We start from the raw sequence: 20,884 nt of genomic DNA on the forward strand, positions 1-20,884 counted from the left end.
CGGAAAAGAGATCGTTAGCAACTAATTGCCATTATTATATATGAACAGGGCCAGCGCTAGGCTGGACGTCGCCCACCTGCAAAGCTGAAATGGGCGCCCCCAAACAAATGGCAATTTATTTATTTATTTTTATTTTTGTCATAATCATGTGGAAAGAATTTACAAGAAAGAAATTACCTATTTGTTCTTGAAAACATCTTATTGATTAAAATTTAAATTTCCTAGTTTTGATATTAACAAAATTATCTATAATATTCTTAATGTCTAAGTTTTCACATATATCATTTTCAATAGACAGTCGATAGTATTTTTGTTTTTTAAATTTTTATTTAATTCTTTCCATTTTAAGAAGTTTTTTCATATGAATTGAACTTGTTTCATGTCTATGTAAAGTTTTAGATAAATTTCCCCAATGTACCCTTCTACGAGACCGCTAGATTCAATAGATGAAAAAAGCTTACAACAAAAACAGAAAACAGAATTTAAAGATTCAGAATAAATTAGCCATGTTCTCAAAACGGTCTCTCCATTTTCCATTCTTCTGTTATAATAAACATCACTAAATTTACGTCCATTGATATCTCTTGGATATTGTGTATATATATTATTTTGAGTAGGTCCCATTTGAGTTAAAACTACTCGTAATTTATCATTAATTTTTGGCCATTTTGCCTATATCTTCTAAATTTCAAGAAATTAACGACTTGTTTCTCTTGTCAGTTACTTGTTCCAAGTGTTTCTCATTTAATTCCTGCGTTTGACTTTCTTCTTCACCAATTACATCATTATAAGAGCTTGTTGATGACCTGGGTTCGTCAACATCGATTTCTGGTTTGTTTTGCTGGTCTGTATCATCAGAAGAATTTTTATTTTTTTTAAGAAAAGTATTAAGAGCTCCGGCTTGTTTTTGAGCCAGTGCTTCTTTTGCAGCTTTTCGTTTTCGATTTTTTGCACCGGATAACTTTTTCTTCATATCCATTTGTTTAATTTATTTTTGAAAATAAACTGAAATTTAAGAAATTAGATTTAAAATTTTTATAGCAATAAATAATATAATTTTTTGGGTTACAAAATAACTTTTGAAAAAAAAAATAATAATAACGGTCAGCTCTATATTTGAAGTTATTAGAAGAAAAATAAAAATAAAACCTTTATAAAAACTCCATAATTACAACAGGTAATCGATGATATAATTAATAATAATACCTACCAAGAGGAACTGTTCACAAGTACAAATAAAGCAGATTTTAAACGCGAAATGTAAGAACACTCCGAATAATTCGTCCTTATTTCACCACTGTGTTACGATTACTGTTCGATTAACGAGAGTAAGTGAATCTTACTCTGAGCCACGGGGATGAAACGGACCGTTATCGTTGTCAATCTTAAAATCCTATTCTGCTCACAAGAACCGAATAGGACTTCCAGCGCCCTCCAGCGGCGAAATCAGCGCAGTGAGACACTAAGGTCCCGTAGAAAATACATTACGGGATAGGGTCGTGGCACATTATATTGACTTACCTAATTATTATTACTTAATTCGTTTACAAAAATTTAAAGAAAGAATGAAATTTCATACTAACACTTCGAAACGGCGCCCGTCTGCATTGCAGGTCTTGTATATGAATTACTTCAATCTGGAGACATTCATTAACTGCTTTTGCTTTGTTACTCACCTATGAACAATCTATAAAATGTTTAGAAGCCTAAACATTTGTTCTCAACATTTCAAAACAAAGAAGTCATTCAAGTCAACTGGAATTATTCGTCTGTTTTTTTTTCTTGTAGTGAGCGACAGTGAATGACTTTATATGTTATAACCTAAAGTGTAAAAACTAATCTTTATTATTTTCCTTATATTTTGTAGTTCTGCTGATAATAGCATAGTGCGTTTCTTTCTCATTCCATACATTTTCCGAAGCATAAAAAAATTTTTACACACACACTCCTTTTTTTAAAACTACAACTGCATCTGCCCATTTTTTTCTTTATTTAAATATAAAAAATACTTTAGTTCTTTTTAATAAACTGCTGTTGTCTGGCTTTACATTTAATGAGGCCGGAAGAGAGGTCGTTACCTATTTGATTGCTATCATCGATCTTTTTGAGTTTTGCTAATGGATGTAACTTAAGACGTTTGCTATACATCAGTTCGATAGTAAATCAAAAACAATTTTCATACCAAATCTGTTAATAAACTCCATAACAACAGAACGAGTATTCAAAACGATCTCACTAACGTTTTCTTTGATATTTTGTTTCACTGAACTGTACAAAATAACTTTGCTGAAAATAAAGATGGAAATATTTTTGAATCGTTTAAGTTATCTAGCTTCATTCAAGAAAATAAAAAATAAATAAAAAAAACTTACCAATGAATGTGAGCAAAAAAAATTAAGATTTTCTAAATATTGTTGCCTGTCATCTTCGCTAATAGCAAGTTTCACCAACGAAATCTTAAAAGAAAATAAATAAATAAACATAAAGAAAAATTAGCATATTATAACTATATATTATGACCAAAGTACAAAAACGTAGCTGCAGTGAAAATTCTAACCAGTTTCATAAATTAAAATCTGCTCAGAATTTCTAAGATATACATCAAGATAATTAAAATACCAAATTAAAATGAATATAATTATAATTCACATGAATTTTTTTTTATAAATACTTTGTCCTTTTTATTTTTATCCAAATAAATTCATATAAAAAAAAAAAACACGCATGTTTAGGTGAAGAGTCAAGATTCAGCGATCTCAAAGTCTCGTTTTAGGAGTCTTCACCCATTATTACATGTACTGTATTTTGAAGTTTCTAGACAGTCATTCACCTACTATCTTCTACCAACCTGGTTGATTGTGGTTAGCGTATCCACTCTCAACCAACAGGCTGCGAGTTCGAATCCTACCGTGGGCATGATGGTTTTGTTGCCTTTAGGTGGGAGATGAATTTCATCACCTGGAGATCCTCGCTCCGCTTACCGGAGGGACTTGAAATACACCCAGAAGCGTCTAATTTCATTTCAATAGAAGCGAAAGAAATGGAGGATGAATGCTTCTAAGACAAGAATAAATCAGTTATAAAACCATTAATCACGATAATGCGTATGGAAAACTTAATAAGAACAATAATAAACTGTGTAGCCACCATTTATATTATTGCATTTTAAAACGGAAGCAATTCCTCCGAAACTTAATATCACAAACAACAGTTTCCAGATATTATTCTACAAAGATCCCATCCAGTTTTAGGAATATTTGCATTGATTTCCCAATGGAAGAAACGTTTTCAATGAACCTCCCACCCCTTCCCCCCAAATACTTTACAACTTTTACAACTATTTATCGGATTTTATTTCTATAAACTATATTAATACGTAATCCTGAAATATTTTAAGATACACAAAGAAGATTAATGCATGAAGACTAATGCACTACATATTTCGAATAATAACTAAGACTAAACTAATTACACTTGTAATTTTGTAATTAAAAAAAAAAATGAGTTTGCTTTTAACACACACACACACGCTGTGTGTGTTACTAAGTTTGCATAACTAGATGGCAATTAGTATTTTTCAGACCCCATGTAATCCCAAGACTCACTGAGGGAAAGTCCGCGCGGTTAGTCTAGTGGCTGTGCGCTTCGCAACCATATGACTAGGGAAGGAGTGACCCTGGTTCGATTCCCGTCGAAGACGTGAGGAATTTGAGGATCTTCCTCAGCCATAGCCAAGTTAGCCGATCTTGTGAGCACACACGGATCTACAGCCAATAAATACTTAACCCCCATGAGGGGGTTCAACTCGCCCCGATAGAGACGGGGGAGAAAAAGGGAGGAAACTCCATACGAATAAATAAAAAAAATTGCGGGAAACCAAATTTTAAGTAAACCCGTGTTTAAAACAACAAACACATATTTATTTCATTAGTGTATAGGCGGGTTAAACTTTACAGAATAGTTTGCATTTATTTTGTTGCATAAAGACCGAAGAAATGTTCACAACTCGCAATTTACTACAATATTTTATAAACTTATATTTTAGTAACTAAAATTTCTGATTACCGGTTGTATATTTGGGACAAACGAAAATCTTAAGTTAAATATCATTAATTTAAATAATATTCATGAATAAATAACACACACACACACACACACACACACACACACACACACACACACACACACACACACACAGTCGTACAATGAACATAAACTTGTGCGCTCTAAATTATATTCAAATTGAAGTTATTATTGCGAACATTACTTAGAGTCACCTCCTTGGGAGGGGAGTGGGAAGTATTTAAAAATACAGCTTTAATATGCTGGATGGATTACGACGGTTTACACTTCAGTGCGGATTAGCTTATGGTTGCTACATACGGCCATCTTTCCATGTGTAACATAACATCCCTTAGGATAAGTTGACAATAAGAATAATAATAACTTAAATTGAAGGAAAATTCACTGACAGATTGATTTTACAAGTGGAAAGATTTTAATAACCAGAGTTGAATGGATATACTACAGGTAATTACATATTTATGCAAGGTAAATTCGCTAATATCAGGATTAAATAACCTTGGGCAGCGTTCATGTCTTTTAAGCAGTGCAAACTAAGGCAACTCCAACACCGAGGATTGTATTCTCGTAAGCTGTCTGGTTATTTTTACGAAACTTTCATAGTTTCTACAAAACATTCATCTTTGAAATAATGTTGGATCTAATATCCACTTTGCCTAGGTAATATTAGACTAGTTATTTAACTTGGCGTTAAACACCCACTGATAACACTGTCTATTAATTTATATTGCTATCCCACCCACAAGAAATTAAAAATATAGTATACTATCCCTTTGCATGACAAGAACTGGTATTTTGGCTAAACACAGAATGTTGCAATTTAAGGAAGGTGGTCGTGTTAGCTAAAAACAATACATTATTAATTTTTAATAATGTATTGAATAAAATTGATGATTATGTTATGTAGAGAATGACGTTTAACTACTGCAGTTGGAGAAACTATATAAATACACAATTTTCTGTATTATTTCCATTTAATGCTGAGTACTAAAATTTCTCCACGTTTAAAACAGCAATGACGTCTTCGTAACGATAAGCAAGATATGTCATGCTGCTTTACCTTAATAAACTGAACATAGAATATTACGTAGTCCATATTTGAGTTGGCAGTCTTGGTTTATGAAATATTTTTGTGAGTGATATACATCAAATCAAACAATAAGTAGATGAGACTTTCCCAGCTTGCTAACACTTGCTCCCAGTGGGAGCCTGGAGCTTGATTGCTACGCTTCGTCTCGTTCCACTTCAGGTTGACATTACTTAGTCATCGCTCGTGACCTGGTGCCATGTGTGTTTCAAAATCGATCCCTTCCATTTTTATGATACAGAGGCAGCGCCAAAAAACAGCTGTGTTGAACCAGTATACAGAACATGCGCAAGTGGTGGCAGGGAAAAGGGTGGGGGGGGCATGGACGATGATCTCGCATCAACTGTGCTAAGATCTTCTTTTGCAGCTTTTCTCACTTAAGTAGGATCGCTATTTGTAGTGAGTCTCCTCCACAACCTCCTGTCTTGGGCTGTAGCCACATCCAAGTTCTTCATTCTCAAGTCCTCCTCCACCATCTCCCTCCATCTCTTCTTTGGCCGCCCGCGCTTTTTCCTCCCCTACACATCCATCTGCATGACCTTTCTTCCCACATACTCTTCCTCCCTCCTCATCACATGGCCAAACCTCTCAACCTTGCCTCCTGTATCTTTGCTCCTAAGTCCGTAACTTTCACCGTTCCCCTTACATAGTAATTTCTCAGACGATCCTTTCTGGTCACACTGCACATCCACCTAAGCATTCTCATCTCCGCTACCTCCATCCTGCTGATGTTATTTTTCCTCAGGGCCACAGTTTCCATAGCCTACATCATAGCTGGTCTCACTACTGTCCTGCAGATTTTGCCTTTTAGATTGATCAGCATCCTCTTATCGCATAGCACTCCAGCCATCTCTCTCTCTCTCTCTCTCTCCAGTTCCTCCATCCTGCATCCCACTTCCTTCTCAGCCTCACCATCCAATCAACTGCGCTGAGATCACTTCCAAATATTTCGAGAACGAAGGAATGAAGAAACAAATAAACAAACAAACAAACAAAAAAGATTCTTTAATTACTATAAATGCTTGAAAATTAGTTTATTTATTATTTTTTTTACGATGGAATGAAAATTTAAAAGTAATTGTGCATGCGCATTTATTTGCGAAAAAATGAACTTCATTACTTAAAAGTTATGAAAAAATAAGTTAATGAAAGCAGTTTGAAAAGAGAATTACTGTAGTTTAATTTTATCTAAAGATGTTTAAGTTTAGAAACAGAATATTACATGGGTCATATATTTACGTGTGGCAGAAATTGAGCTTCTCAAATAGTGAGATTGCATTTCTGTCTCTACTGCAGAACGAGAAAAATCGTTAGATTAACTATACAACACAAAACCACATCTCAAAACGTCACAATATTGAATTCAACCTGGATGAAGAATTAGTTACAGATGAAATACTAATTACTTTCTGATTAGTAAAATCAAGTAAATGTATATATTAAAATGTTAGTTTAAATCGATAAGATTAACTTACTAATTTAAAACTGGAAAAAAAATTGTGATTTAAGTTTTCTTATTGTGCTAATGACAGGATAAAATAAAATTTAAATACTTAATTTCCTGAAATTTCTTTTGAAATTTGCAATTTCAAAAGAAATTCATACTCGTACATGCATAATCCTCAAACATAAATTTCTGTGTACTCTGTATGATGAGTTGTATGTTTTCATTTACAAAATGCAATTACAATTTTAAAAAATTCAGTTTGGAGGGGATATAGAGGACGCAAAGAAATGGTCGCTATGTTCTTATCACAATAGATACAGTTCAGCTAATAATTACGCTGAAATATTCTAGGACCATCAGAACTATCTGTCCACCCTGTATATGTGCATAATTTTTTTTCCCTTTTGCTAACCGACTATATGGGCAGTTCTTCATGAATGGTTTCAATTGAGTGAGACGCTAATCACGAAATAATTTCCACAACACTTGCGGTTATGTGACAGCTTATGTCTCGCTACAAGAGCTTCTTTCTTTGTATTCGTAACTCTTCTCTGTAGGGAGAAAGAAAAGAAAAGAAAAAAACTTTATTAGAATTTCTTTCAGTGCTATCATAATGGTAACAAACGCTGTGTGACGTCCTTAAGTACGATGCTACCAAAAGACCGATTTATTTCGTGATTATATGAATGTCTCGCCTTTGACCTGCAGAAGTAATTTCTCTTTAGTGGTCGTAAGCTCATGACCCCGAGAAAGGCATAAGCCAACACACCTGTCGGCTGGAAAATTTAGAGTTGACACTTGCTGGTTTGAATTTAAAGGCTTAATTTTACGAATAAAGACGCGGTAATTCTTACTCGACATGAGGTATGCCCACAAGGCAAAGGTCTATAGATAAAAATAACAATAAACTCGAGAGAAGAGTTCTGTCTCATAAGTCTACTTTAACTAATGATTTTATTAGGGTGAATGTCAAACAGATAAAGAAAGAAAAGAATTTCATTCTATAATAAACACAACAGGGGAGATCCCAAACAGGTCAGCGGAGCATACATACGAACTTCAGTGTTCGTGAATGTTGAATATTTACAACTTGGTTATAGCCAACATCCCTTAATGATTAGCTAGACAGTATACACTACATTCAAAGGAGATCTCAATGTTATAAATTCATTAAGTTCTAGCATTTACCCTTGTGTTTATCCTGATGTCAACCAATATTCTATGACGATCTCGCTTAAACGTCACTTGTTCACTATGATTAAATCACACAAACAGCGATTGTCACTCGTGTAACATTTAAACATTACATTTTATGCTACTACTATTTCAATTTTATACTGAAATGGCAGTAGCATATTATTAGGCAATACCTCCAAGGGGGTCATCGTGGGAGGACACACCACTGTCATCCTATGCACTCAACCGTCGACTAATACACTGCATAATCTATGTCATACACAAACCACACATGCACATGCACAATTATCAGTATATGATAATTGTGCATGTTCTCTGGCTAATTTTCCCGTATGCGGGATGCAAAACCGCGTTTCCGGGAGGTGAAAACCGTGCTACCTTAGTATCAGATTGGCTAATGCACCATCAATTGAATAGTCCATATATGAAGACTCCTCGTCATGACGAGAATAAAAAGTATATTATCCCGTCGATTTTCCAACTGCACTACGGAGGTGGATATATACGAGGAGGGTCTGGAAAGTTCTGATAAACACCTAAATAACATTAAAGAACAAAAATGATATTAAAGCAACTGATATAACCACAGGAAAGAACATACGCGAATATATAAAAATATGTTACCTTCATAACTTTGCTATTAGTGTTCTTTCTTGTTCTTTCTTGTGGTTACATTAGTTATTGCTTTAATATCATCTTGTTCTAGGTGTTTATCAGAACTTTCCAGACCCCCCCCTCATAAATGTAACATCGAATATTAACTACAAAAAGCAAACTAATCAAATAAATAAGAAACATAAAATTTTACACACTTGCAATTGTTCATTTCTTAAATCAGAATGCAATTTTGTACATCTATCACGGAGTAATTTCAACAACAACGTAATTAGATAATACTAGGTTCTTACAGCAGGCCTGGTTGGCTGAGTGGATAGTATACTCCTCTCCAACCAATAGGCAATAGATTCGAATTTCCCAAGTAGGCACAATCAGAAATGGTGTTTGTGATTGTGACTGTCCTACTCGTTCTCGGTGGAAAGGACATATATAAATACCACTTACTTATTCTTCCAGCAGAGACTTCACTCCCAAAATCAAATAAAATACGGCGTCTAAGAAAATATCAAAATTGAAATAGTCCTTTTGGTATGAAGCACTAATTTAAGACCTTAGGTGTGTGTATATATGGCCCTTACCTCCAAGAATTCGATTATTTCAGTAACTTCCAAGAAGTCAACGGTGACAAAAATGTAATTTTTGTCAAATATGGACTTTTGCTTTATTCTTCCCCTGTCAATTATTTAGTTTAAAAACTAAATTTTTGTAGAAAAATAACATTTTAATACAATTGATGTTTTAATTCTTTCTAATTTCTAATAAAACTGATGCTTTTAATGTAGTTGTAGATATCTATATATGATGCATTTAAAAAAAAAAAAATTGTAGCACGCCCCTACCTTATTCCAGAGTCGCACTGCAAATCAAATAGAGGTCAATTAAAAAAACCATCCTATTCTGCTGAACTCATTGAACTCACTGCACCACCTCCAAATCAACAGCTTTTGATCTCAATTTAGTAAAATTACGCATAAAATATTTTTACTCAAAGTAAAATTCATGACGGTATAGTTTTTAAGGCCTTACCATAATACACAGAATAACATTGGGGAAAATTCATTACGTAAAATTAATACGTATGAACCAGGCAGTCGCAGGATTAGATCGCGCCCTGAGGCAAACAATTAAATATCGTCCCTGATGGATTATAAGCCAAAAATATAAGAAAATCTCCAATTGCTATTTTGTGTTTATTACAAGAGAAACATTAATGCAAAACGATTACATAATAATATTAATTAAATGTTTGCTCAACTGGAATATCGCACAATAAAACTGTTTATAAGCTCTTCTAAATTTAAATTATAAGCTATGTCCGCCTCTATCGATATAGTCGCTAGACCAACCAATCTTTTTTTGGTCATTGCTGTTCACAAATAATTTTTCATCAGTTCAAGCTTGGAAAAACTTCTTTCCGCACTTGCTCCGCTAACAGGAATTGTTAGCATAGTGACGGTGCTCACCGCAATATGGCTGAACGAGCGCCTTTATTAAGCCGCGCCGTGAGGCAGGCTGCCTCTATGCTACACCCTGTCTACGGTACTGCGTATGAAATATTTCTTAACAATTGGTGTCGCAGGAAACTGAGCATCGAAAGCGGTCATTTAGCTTAGTTGGACAGCTTAGTAGACCTTGGAAAAGAGCCATTGATATAAATAGGAAGATACGAAATGAAGTGATGTATTCCGAACACAAAGTTGGTGTTTAGACCAGAATGGCATAGTGTGAACCTCTCGCTTCAGACAGAAATCGTGTTACAATGCTAAAAAAAAGGGCTGCATGAAGATTTCTTGACAAATTAATTTTTATCATATTATGCTGAAACGGTACAGCAAGTGTATGGCTCTTCATATATCATGAACATAATACATAATGATAATGGTAGTCGCAGTAGGTAACAGTTTTTTCTAATCAAAAACGCAACGATAAGCAAATAATGAGACAAACAAAAATGAAAGATATGAGGAATGTGAATACATAATACTTTTTTCTCCTTTAATAAATTTTCATATAGTACCATATCAATTTTATGAAAAATATTAAAATTCAGAAGTTCGTGATTCTTATGCGCATAAGCACTCGCGAAAATTATTGCGGGGGGGTAGAAAATGGGGAATATATTTTTTTGGAACCTATGCGGCATTTTATGTAACTTTCACCAACCAAAGGTTGAACATTTATAGTAAATTAGTATAGTACCCCTGGGGACTAAGATTTTTAATTTTTTTAATTTCAAATAATCTCCTATTCTAGAGACCAAATATGAACTTTTTCAACTCATTTCAGACCTGGGGAAAAAAAAAATCGAGAAGGTTGCACGCAGAACGATGGAATTCATCTCCCACCTAAAGACAAACAACCATGCCGAAGGCGGGATTTGTCCTGCAACCTGTTGATTGAAGAGCAGGTAAACTACTAACTCCTCCAGTAAATATGCTAGAAAAGATCCACGCCACATGCTCGTAGAATGAAGTCTGAATATCCAAGAAATGTTTATTAAGCATTTTCTACCTAATACAAAGATAGATGAAGTAACTCGTTTCAATTCCTATTCAAGATATTTCTCGTTTCTACTAAAAAATTTAAACTATCATAAAAACATACGGGATTTTGTTGCAGAGAGGAGCATATTTACGTTTAGTATAAAAAGTTATATTTCTCTTTATACTTGGCGTCAAAATAACTTAAATACAGTCTGGACAACACGTATGCCCACTCAGTATCGATCGGAGTAATAACAATTCTAATCACATCAAAGCCTCTGACATACCACGTTATGCAATCATTGTTGAATAAATCACTGACTATTCGCGAATCTGACCTCAGTGAACGAGGGTGTTTCGGTGAGTGATTCATTTGTTTGCACATTGCATTACGCTTCCCTGCCGTGAGGGCCGTACGTCATATTAACACGTTTCTCAGAACAAGTGTAGCGAGCTGCACGGTTCAAGGATGTGCTTCCAGACCACAACGAACGGGAAAATTCATAGTCTTATAAATATAGCAATTTTCATGTGTGGAGTAGACAGAAGAATCGCTATGAAATTGTTTCTCAGATTATTATCTGAGACAGCTTATTCTTATCTAACAAATTCGGTTTACAGAATTCCCCTCATACTCAAATGGCTATTTATTTGGATATTTATGGATATTTATTCAAATAAAATATATATCTTTTAAAATAATTCTGTACATTATACAGTACTACGGAAGTAGCTAGCATGTCCAAGGCAGAACTTAATAAATATGATAGGTGGCGTGAGTATATAATGATTCGAATATTGTCAGGATGTATTCAATCTGAGTTTTTTATTTTATTTTATTTTCAATTACACATACCAGCAGCTTGTGTAAATTTTGTTACACAGCATTTACCTCTCCCCCCTTATCTCTTCTCCCCACAAATGAATCATTTTTGAAACTTGCATGGCAGTCTTAGACTTGGTTTAAGCTACTCTAATGCAAGCTTCATTCCACAAGTTTTATATGTCGATTTGTAGGTTTGTGTCATCATGGTCCGTAAAATGATGTGTATTACAGGAAGAGGTGTTTAAAACATTTTACGACTTAATTACCCACCTCCTCCCAATAACAATATCTGATTTTATTACTTCTGAAATAATTTTGCAATCTTTCCAGTCAGACCATTTTGAAAGAAAGAAAAGTGACTTCTGATCAGCAAGTTACATAAACAGTCTAAATGTGTCAGCCAACTTCACTTTCTAAGCTCTTATCATTTCTGGTCGATTAATATATTCTTAACTGCATGGTTTACACTGTTTTTTTTTTTTTTTTTTTAAACATCAGATACTATGCCAATGTACAAGAGAAAAAAAGGGGGGAGGAAACAACTTCATAAGTATGCTTAAATAAGTAGAAATTCCATCTAACTAGCATTAAGAAGTATCGGAATTTAAGAATGTTTCAAAGGCTGGTCGTTATTTGCAGGAATGGTTTGGAAATATATAGCGGATTAGTACTACAGATTCATCAAACCTTTATGTATGTAGATATAACCATTGTTAGAACAATAACAGTGATAAGCTTAGATAAACTGAACTCTGCTCTAGAGACAAACTTTACGTGGCATTTTGTACGCGGATACTTCGAGCCTCCAACAAACTAGAAATAACAACCATCTATTCACCTAAACCCATTCTGCAACATTTATGCTATAGCGATATTTCATCCCACAACTTATCTTGTGAATAAAGGTTTTTTTAACACCAAAACTGAGTCAAAAAAAGGACAATTTATACAAGTGTTAGCACACAAAAAAAAAAGATATGTAATATGAGGATTCCCCCCCCCCCCACACACACTTTTCATGTATCTATTTTCTGTATATCAGAAGAAATATTGAGTATAGAAAATATGAATTACAACAATTTTTTCTGTGGTGTAAATTATAAATGTGCGTAAACATGTATCATAAAATATGCCTCTAATTTACAGATAATAAAGAAATTTTAGCCCTTACTTCTTGTGTTCAAAATTTGTTTTATATTATATTTCCACAATTAGGTATCCTGCATTAATTATCAATAAATACTTGTAAGATAAAGAGTGTTTACAGTTAATAATACGATAAACACTAATTTCCGGTGTGTGTGTGTGTGTGTGTGTGTACACACACACACACAGTAAATATTTATCTAAACCCAACATGTTTAACCTCATTATCTTAGATGGACTTTCCGATATCCTGACTACGTGTTTAAACCTAAAAGATAGCATTAGTATGCCAGTTTTGTTTAATAAACTTGCAGTCATCGATTACTCGATTCAAAGACAGTGTCAACATTTCAACATCAACAGGGCAGAAGAGCAGCTGCTCTTTATCACCCGTAGTTTTTCCCGTAGACCGAAGTCCTTAGAACACTTTCGGAAAAGTTGTAATTTAACAGCATACAACGACCATAAAATCTCCCTCTCTTACTGATAGGATAAGTTACACTTGCAGAAAATATTTCGTTCTATATTTCGCATTTTTTGCGCTTAGGGCGCCCAGCAAATAATGGACTACATGGATTTAACAGAATGGTTATTACTGAATTACGATGTAGACAAAAACCAAATTCAGTATATTTATTTTATTTATTTACTTTTACAAGTACTACGGTGGTAGCGTGGAGAAAAAAAAAAGAAGAAAATGTTTTCTTGCGAAATCACACAAGTTTCTTCAAAAACTATCTGGAGAAGCAAGGATCATGGTGGCAATGACGTCCTAACACACTAAGGTTCTTAGCTCACAAAACCAGAAGCGTCGACAGCTAACTCTGGGCCAAGGGAAAAAGAACTTACCGGGCCCTCTGAAGTTAAAAAAAAAAAAAAAAAAAAAAAAAAAAAAAAAAAAAAAAAAAAAAAAAAGCAGAGAAACACACTTACGCGCCTGGGCCCTTAAAAATCGCAGGCCCGGAGAATCTTACCCTCCCTTGTCGTCAGGGCTACGCAAGACTAACCAAGTTCTCTTGGCGTATACCTCATTTATGCATTTTTTTTATTATTATTTTACAGCAGTTCTTGAGATCTGAAAAAAAAAAATTCTTGGTAAAGCTACAGCAGAGTTTCTGAAATATTAATTGCTTAGCGCATTGAAACATGGATATCGCAATTGATAATGTTTTGTAGCAAAAGTAATCTGTATGGTCGTTTTGAATATCCATTTATAATTATTTTATTTTCATTTGTGGCTTCATATAAGATAAGTATCACTGCTGTACAAGAACTAAATAGGAAGTGTGTTGGTTCGCATAATAATAGATGCTCGCAAAGTAGTATTTAACACCTGAATTCCAGGTGTTAAATGACATCTGAATTCCTCATGTAAAATTTCCCGTTTAAGTATTTTTCTCATATCTAGAGAGGGAATCATTTTACTAGAGAGCTTCTTTTAGAAAAGATGCATCTCTCTCTCTCTCTCTCTCTGTGTGTGTGTGTGTGTGTGTGTGTGTGTGTGTCAGCTATTCTCATTCAAGGGATAGCAGGGAACAGACGGATTGTCTGTTCATTTGCCCACGGATTGGCCAGAAGAACATGAAAAATTAACAGACGCAATATACTGGCTTCGTAGCCTTTGGTACATAACTCCAAATAACGCTATGTGTGTGTGTGTGTCGAGGTTAACAATAAAAAGGTTTTAACACAGATAATATGATGAAGCTGACACTAAGTTTGAAAAGTCAGTATAAACAGGTCTTCTTAGGGGGGGGGGGTGATGGCTGGCATTACGCTTCAATAAACTGATTATGTATCATGTTTACTTATTTATTTGTTCCAGCTCTGAATCCGTTGATTAACTGAATCTTAATATTTTACGAAAAGAAAAACACATAATAACATATTCAAAATAACGTGATTTCAAAAAATGCTAGTGAAAAGCAACTAACCACATGTTATAAGTGAACTTGACTATGAACGATATTTGGACAAATGACTGTCCCAGCCTACTTTCTTTCGCTGGCCATTGCAGTTCTCTCTCCTGTCATTGCTTTAGGGTAGGGCAGAAGATTGAGTAGGCGTGCCCATTTCTTATCTCAATTCACACTGTCTCGCAGAGTGCATAACCAAATAAACTAATGGTGTATTTCAGCATCCATTAGCCGCAGGCTGTCGCGGGGTCACTGTAGGGGTCAACCGGACAGCGTTTTACTAGACAGTACCCACTCTATTCTTTCCTTCTGTCTTTAAGAGTGTGGGTGGTCAAGAGACACGTGCACAAATCTGTTGTCGTTTCCTAGAAGAATGTGTACTGTGTTTTATCTTGAGAAAGAAAAAAGGTTAATGGAAAACTAGGTCGCATTTTTAATAATTTCTCGACTTTTTTTCTCGTGAGCAGTTAACAGATTAATTATTTCCACTTTTTAAATTTCAGCTTTGTTATGTACCCATACAAACTAGTATCTTGCTCGAACAGAAGGAAACTGAAGAAAACAGGAAACTGGAGAGCTACTGAAAACATATGGACCTCGCAACATCAGTATAACATATAAGATAAAGCTTTGTTTCTCTCCACTTCCCCTTTAGCGGAGTGTCAAGATATATTTAGCTTCAGTTTTGTCGGTGATCTTTCGCACGAGCGCGCGCGCGCACACACACACACACACACACACACACACACACACAAGAGACACTACAAGAAATGAAGGTTAAAGACAAAGAGGAGGGGAAGAGAGACGTGAGCAAGAGTCCGGACGCACTGGAGGGTCAAAGAGAAAAGAGGCTGTCACGATCGAATGCAATGACTGCGCACTAGTAGCTCCGTATTAATTCTAGAGGTGATACTGTCGGATGATGGAGTAATCTGATACTGGTTGTAGGTCTTATCGTATCCTGGCAGGGTCAACAGGAGCTATGTAACATGGGCTTCCGGTAGCAGACAGGCACGACGATATTTTTTGACACAGAATTGTATATGAGAAGTTCAATGGCACTAACGCGTGTCTTTTGCCGACTTTCTAGAGAACGCAAGGTAACGGCTGCACGATAAGGTAATCTATAAGCAGCCATAATAAAATGCATGACTGTCAAGAATATAATAATCCTAAAAAATTACTACTCTGACTGCAAATATAATTTAAAGAGATGGTTGTCACTGAATGCAAGTCAACGACATTTTCCGTTCTGTGTTTACTGTTGGTCATGACTCTCAAAGAAAGTTATTCTCTCCAGTATTATTCTATTATTTTTTTCTTTTTTATTGCTGATACTAAAAGGATGTAAAATATCCTTATAATACGCATCCCGCTCACACTATTAAGCCCCGAGTTTTATTACCTATAGAACTACAACCTGGAGGTCAACTATTATATTCACCTACAAAGACCTGACCTTCGCCCGGCAGTTCTTTAGTGAGTTCTCTTCAAGTTTCTTAGCGGGAAGCCGTCATGCGATGGTGGAAAAAGGAACCATGAAATACGCACGGCAGGAGGTGCCTAGGCACTCTTCATGAGCAAACCGGGCCACACTTACTAGCGGCATTGGGTTTGGTGGCACGTGCACTCCGAGAAGGGGGAGAAGAGGAGAATGAGAAAGAGAAAATTCTCGTGCGCTATGGTCCAAAAGTTCTTGAATTTACGTTATGACATCCTTAAGTGAATGGTTACTTATAAACGTTGCAGCTTCCATTTGTAGTATCAAGTTTGGATTAAATGTTTAAATACAGCGCAACTTCCTATACATTCACTAGTAGCTCGCTTTTCAGAGATTCCAATGTTGTCTTATTTAGTTTCTGAAGATTTATGTTTACGACTCCATCATATTTCACTATGTGACAAACGGCGTATATACATTTATGACAGTTAGGAGCGAGAAAAAAATCGAGACGCGAACTTGCAACCTCCTTATACTCAATAAATTAGAACATGTTTTTTTTTTTTTTGTTTAAAAAAAACGAGGTAAGAGACTATGCGAAGAAACCATTAATGGAAAAAAAATTAGTTGTAATTATATAGATGAATTTCATCGGCCTTGATTTCGTTCTTATGGTAGCAATTAATGCTTCAACTAGTTGGAAAGAATTAACGATTAAAGACTAAACATAGTACTTTTTAATATAAAAGGCCTTTGCCTTTTATATTAAATTGGATAAGGTGGAGAAATGGTTATTTGATAAGATGGAGAAATAAACTGAATGAAAAGGGAAGGCAGAAATGGGATTTTTAGGACAATTTCAAAAAGCACAAGCAAGAATCACTACTAAAAAGTGGAAACGACGAGACTTTTGGAATATGTTTCGAAATTTTAGTTATTTGTTATCCTAGTTGGTCGCATGAATAGAATATCGGATCTTCGACTTTGATCCTGTACGTTCGAATCCCACTTCAGCATATATGTTTGCTGTACGTCTTTAAGGTGGTAAAAGATTTTTCATCGTTTCTAACCGAGCGCTTAACGTCGGTGAAAAAAAGCACTGTGTTTAGTCTTTGGAATACAGTTCCCGAATTATTTGATTCCTAAAATATTTATTTCAAACCTTGTGTGGGTGAAATTACTATGTTAAAAAATGGATATTAGCATCATTAATTACTGTAGTTATCAGTTAGCACATATCAGAGTCACTTGTTCACTGACTGTTAATAAGGTTTAATTTTTCTACTTACACGATTATTGCGCAATGAAGCATTTTTAATTCTTTACTATTTATTCAAAAGTGATGTAAAATATTTCTCCTCCTTTAAATGACTAATTATAGAGATCATCAGCGAGTAATATTTATATCAGTTGGTTTTAATTTTTCAGGTAATTCTGGGTCGCTCAGCTAGTGAATGAATAAACAACTAATAGTTTACTTAAAAAGGTTCCTAAAACTTTTCCCTTTTATATATTTGAACAAAGGAGATATTTATCTTTTATGCTATATAGTATAAATATCGATAGTATTTTAGAACTATGTTTACGATTGTCTTTAGTGATCAGTTTTAAACCGGCTGTAAGGTAAATAAAATATATGGTATTCGAAAGAATAAAAAAAAGGAAGTAAGTTAAGACAGATTTCTCGTGAACGAATGCGGTGAATGGCACAAGCCAAAAGCAACGAGACACGTGAAATGCTTTTAGAATAGCTTTCGTGATGAGCTTGTCAGTTTTCAAGTTGGGTTCCTGTGGTTTTGCGTCGCTATGGCGCGCTTTTCCTTTGTGCTAGTGCTCTGACCTAGGGTAAGATATTTGATAACATCGGCTCCTAGGGAAGATTAAAATTTAAGGAGTCTGTCAAATACTGAAGTGCCTATTTTTAACTAGCTTCACAGATCTGCAAGTAATAGAGGGAGAGAATCGGAGTTGAAATGAGGTTAAAGTTCTTTTGTAAATTGCGTAACTCTCCAATGGAGTACATTGACATTCCACAGTAAAAATAAACCAAGAGAGAGAGAGAGCGAGATTGATTTATCTGTAAGGGCTCGTCGAAAGAATAAGATGGGAAAGTGACAGGGTAACTATGAAAACAAAATACTGCACTTGGTTTTTTTTTCTTTTTTTTTTTTTTTTTTTGTGCTTCAGCCTGTTGATAAATGTTCTGTGATGTGTGTATTAGATATGTGGGAGATGGTTTTAAAGAAATACGTTAAGCAAGGAGAGGATTTTTGTTTTTTGTTATCTCTAGTGTGAAAAGAGCACACTTAAGTTTCCTTTTTAAAAAGAAATAAAAAGAATTCTTGAGATCAAAATTTTAAAACAATACTTTAAAACAATATCGGATTTTTTAATGAATTAATTTAAATGTTTATTCTTTAAGATTTAAAACTTAATCCTCATTATTCAATATTTTCCTTCGGTGTTGTTGTTTTTACTGTATTATAGTAATATTATAATAATAATGAGGGGGCATCAAGGAAAAGGTACAGAGACCATAAGAGACGATTTAAAAACTTCTGGAATAGTTAGTGCTCATGAAGAAAGAATATGGGAAGACAGAAAGATGGAGAGCTTTGATCTTGACTAACCCAATTGTTGGAACAGTTGCTGGTGCTTATTCTTGCTAATCTCATAAACGATTAAGAAACTCAAATGATTGATGAAGCAAGGATGTGGACCTTCTACTTTCAGAGTTCCTAAAGAGGCAAGTAGATTTTGTCTGTTATTCGTGTAGATTCTTTTTTTTTTTTTTTAAGCGGGGAAGGATTTTCCAAGTATCCAGTTTAAATGTTCCGCGTGTCCTGGATCGGAATTCGAACCCAGATCTATCCAACCGAAAAGGAAACGTCGTGAATGGAGCAGTCACGAGACAAATACTCTCGTGACTGCTCCACGTAGGCGCTGGGGATAAGAAAGACTAATTTATCTATCAAGAATTATGCAGTGATTCTTATTTGGAGAAACAAGCCACTCACTAACTATATTACAGAAATATTTCATCATTATAGAAATCATATTTCTATAATCTGTTCGGCATCGAGACAAACGCACGCGGGAAATCAGGTGCTTACTATATGTGATTTACCAAGCAAAGAGCAGATTATTTGCTGGGCAATAATCCACTCTTATTTGATTAGTGGTGAAATGCAATATTACATACACACACACATTGGTGGTCTCACGCTGACGATAAATTTCATTTACTACCTATAAACATTCATAGCCATCCATGCTCATGTGGGATAAGAACCTTCATTGGAGAGCGAGTACACTATCCACTAGGTCAGGGTTTCCCAAACTGTGGAGGTACAGACAGAGTCCAGGGGGAGGTGTGAAGAACCTTTTAGTTGTGCATTGTTACAACAAATCCACGTTTCCCAAATACTAGTTTCAAGTGAGTAACATGGTGGTGGTGGAGGCACAAGCATTGCTTTCTCTTACGGCCAGCTTGTCGAAGTCGTACATTTACGAATCAGATCAATTTGGATTTGATGGATGATGCTGATAAGAAGGACGATCTTATCGAACTACAGGGCAAATCTTTGCTAAGGCAAAGTTTCGTTAATCAAAATATTGATGAATTCTGTGTTCCCATATAGCTGCATACCTAGTTTGGGAAAGTAATGCTCGTTTAGCCTTAATCCCATTTGCTATAATCTATCTATGCGAATCTGGATTTTCAACATTAGTCAGCGTGAAGACAAAGTTTAGAAATAGATTGGATGCCAGACATGATATTTGCCTAGCACTGTCAAAGACTGTTCCTCCGTTTTCTGTTCTAACTGTTCGAAAGCAGCACCATCCATTTTATTAAAAGAGGTTATAAAGAATTATTTTATAATATCTTTATTAAATAAAGTTCATTGTATTGTTTTCAATGTTCATTTGTGTTCACTTTAGTGTTTGGATTTTTAGAGGAGGTGTGTAAGGGGTGAGATGGCAAAAAGTTGGAGAATCCCTGCACTACACTAAGCCAACCAAGGCTTAATGCAGGGATTGCTCAGCACAGCACATATACAAATATGTGCTGTTCTTTCTCGCAATGCACACAATGCATTGCGAGAAAGCACAGGGGCTAGGAGGACCAAAAGTTACGTTCTGCTGTGAGAAAATTAATAAATTAAAATTATCCCATTTGCCATTATTATCGCAGCCAAATGACACGAGGTTAAAAAACGATGTTAGATACTTTCCTTGGTAAATGAAATAAAGTACAGTGCTTATAGCAATATAATTAGTGCAATTATATTGCTCATATTAAAAAAAAATCAACATTATACCAATAGTTCTTAAAATAAAATCACTACTGATAACAAATGCTTTCGGCACCTCTTTTAGTTCGGTCAGTGGAAGAGGAAACAGCGAATTTTAGGAATTGTGCACATTATATACTCACTACGGAAAACGACCACTAATGGAAAAGTTGGACAGCAGGAAATCCAGATTGAGGAAAGTCAAAAAATGTTCTGAGGGATCTTCGGAGTTTGAAAGCGACTGTGCTACAAATTAAGCATGCAGGATACGGAAATTTCGAATCAGATCAAAGAATGAGGATACTTATGTTAGGCAATCATGACAAGTGGTAGAAGAGCGCACAA

The 20,884-nt window shown here is 35.0% G+C and overlaps 1 protein-coding gene across 1 annotated transcript in view; it reads right to left on the minus strand.

Annotated features, from left to right (window-relative positions):
* Positions 1-20,884, minus strand: part of LOC150105530 (reversion-inducing cysteine-rich protein with Kazal motifs-like) — a 279,764-nt gene that overhangs the window by 233,655 nt on the left and 25,225 nt on the right. The window contains exon 3 of the mRNA XM_090394242.1: positions 2,373-2,456. Coding sequence (XP_090250368.1) covers positions 2,373-2,456 — 84 coding nt within the window. The remainder of the gene's footprint in view (positions 1-2,372; positions 2,457-20,884) is intronic.

This window comes from Typopeltis vanoorti, chromosome 6, assembly GCF_054136105.1.
Source record: "Typopeltis vanoorti isolate ZY-2024b chromosome 6, IOZ_Tvanoo_1.0, whole genome shotgun sequence".
NCBI lineage: Eukaryota > Metazoa > Arthropoda > Arachnida > Uropygi > Thelyphonidae > Typopeltis > Typopeltis vanoorti.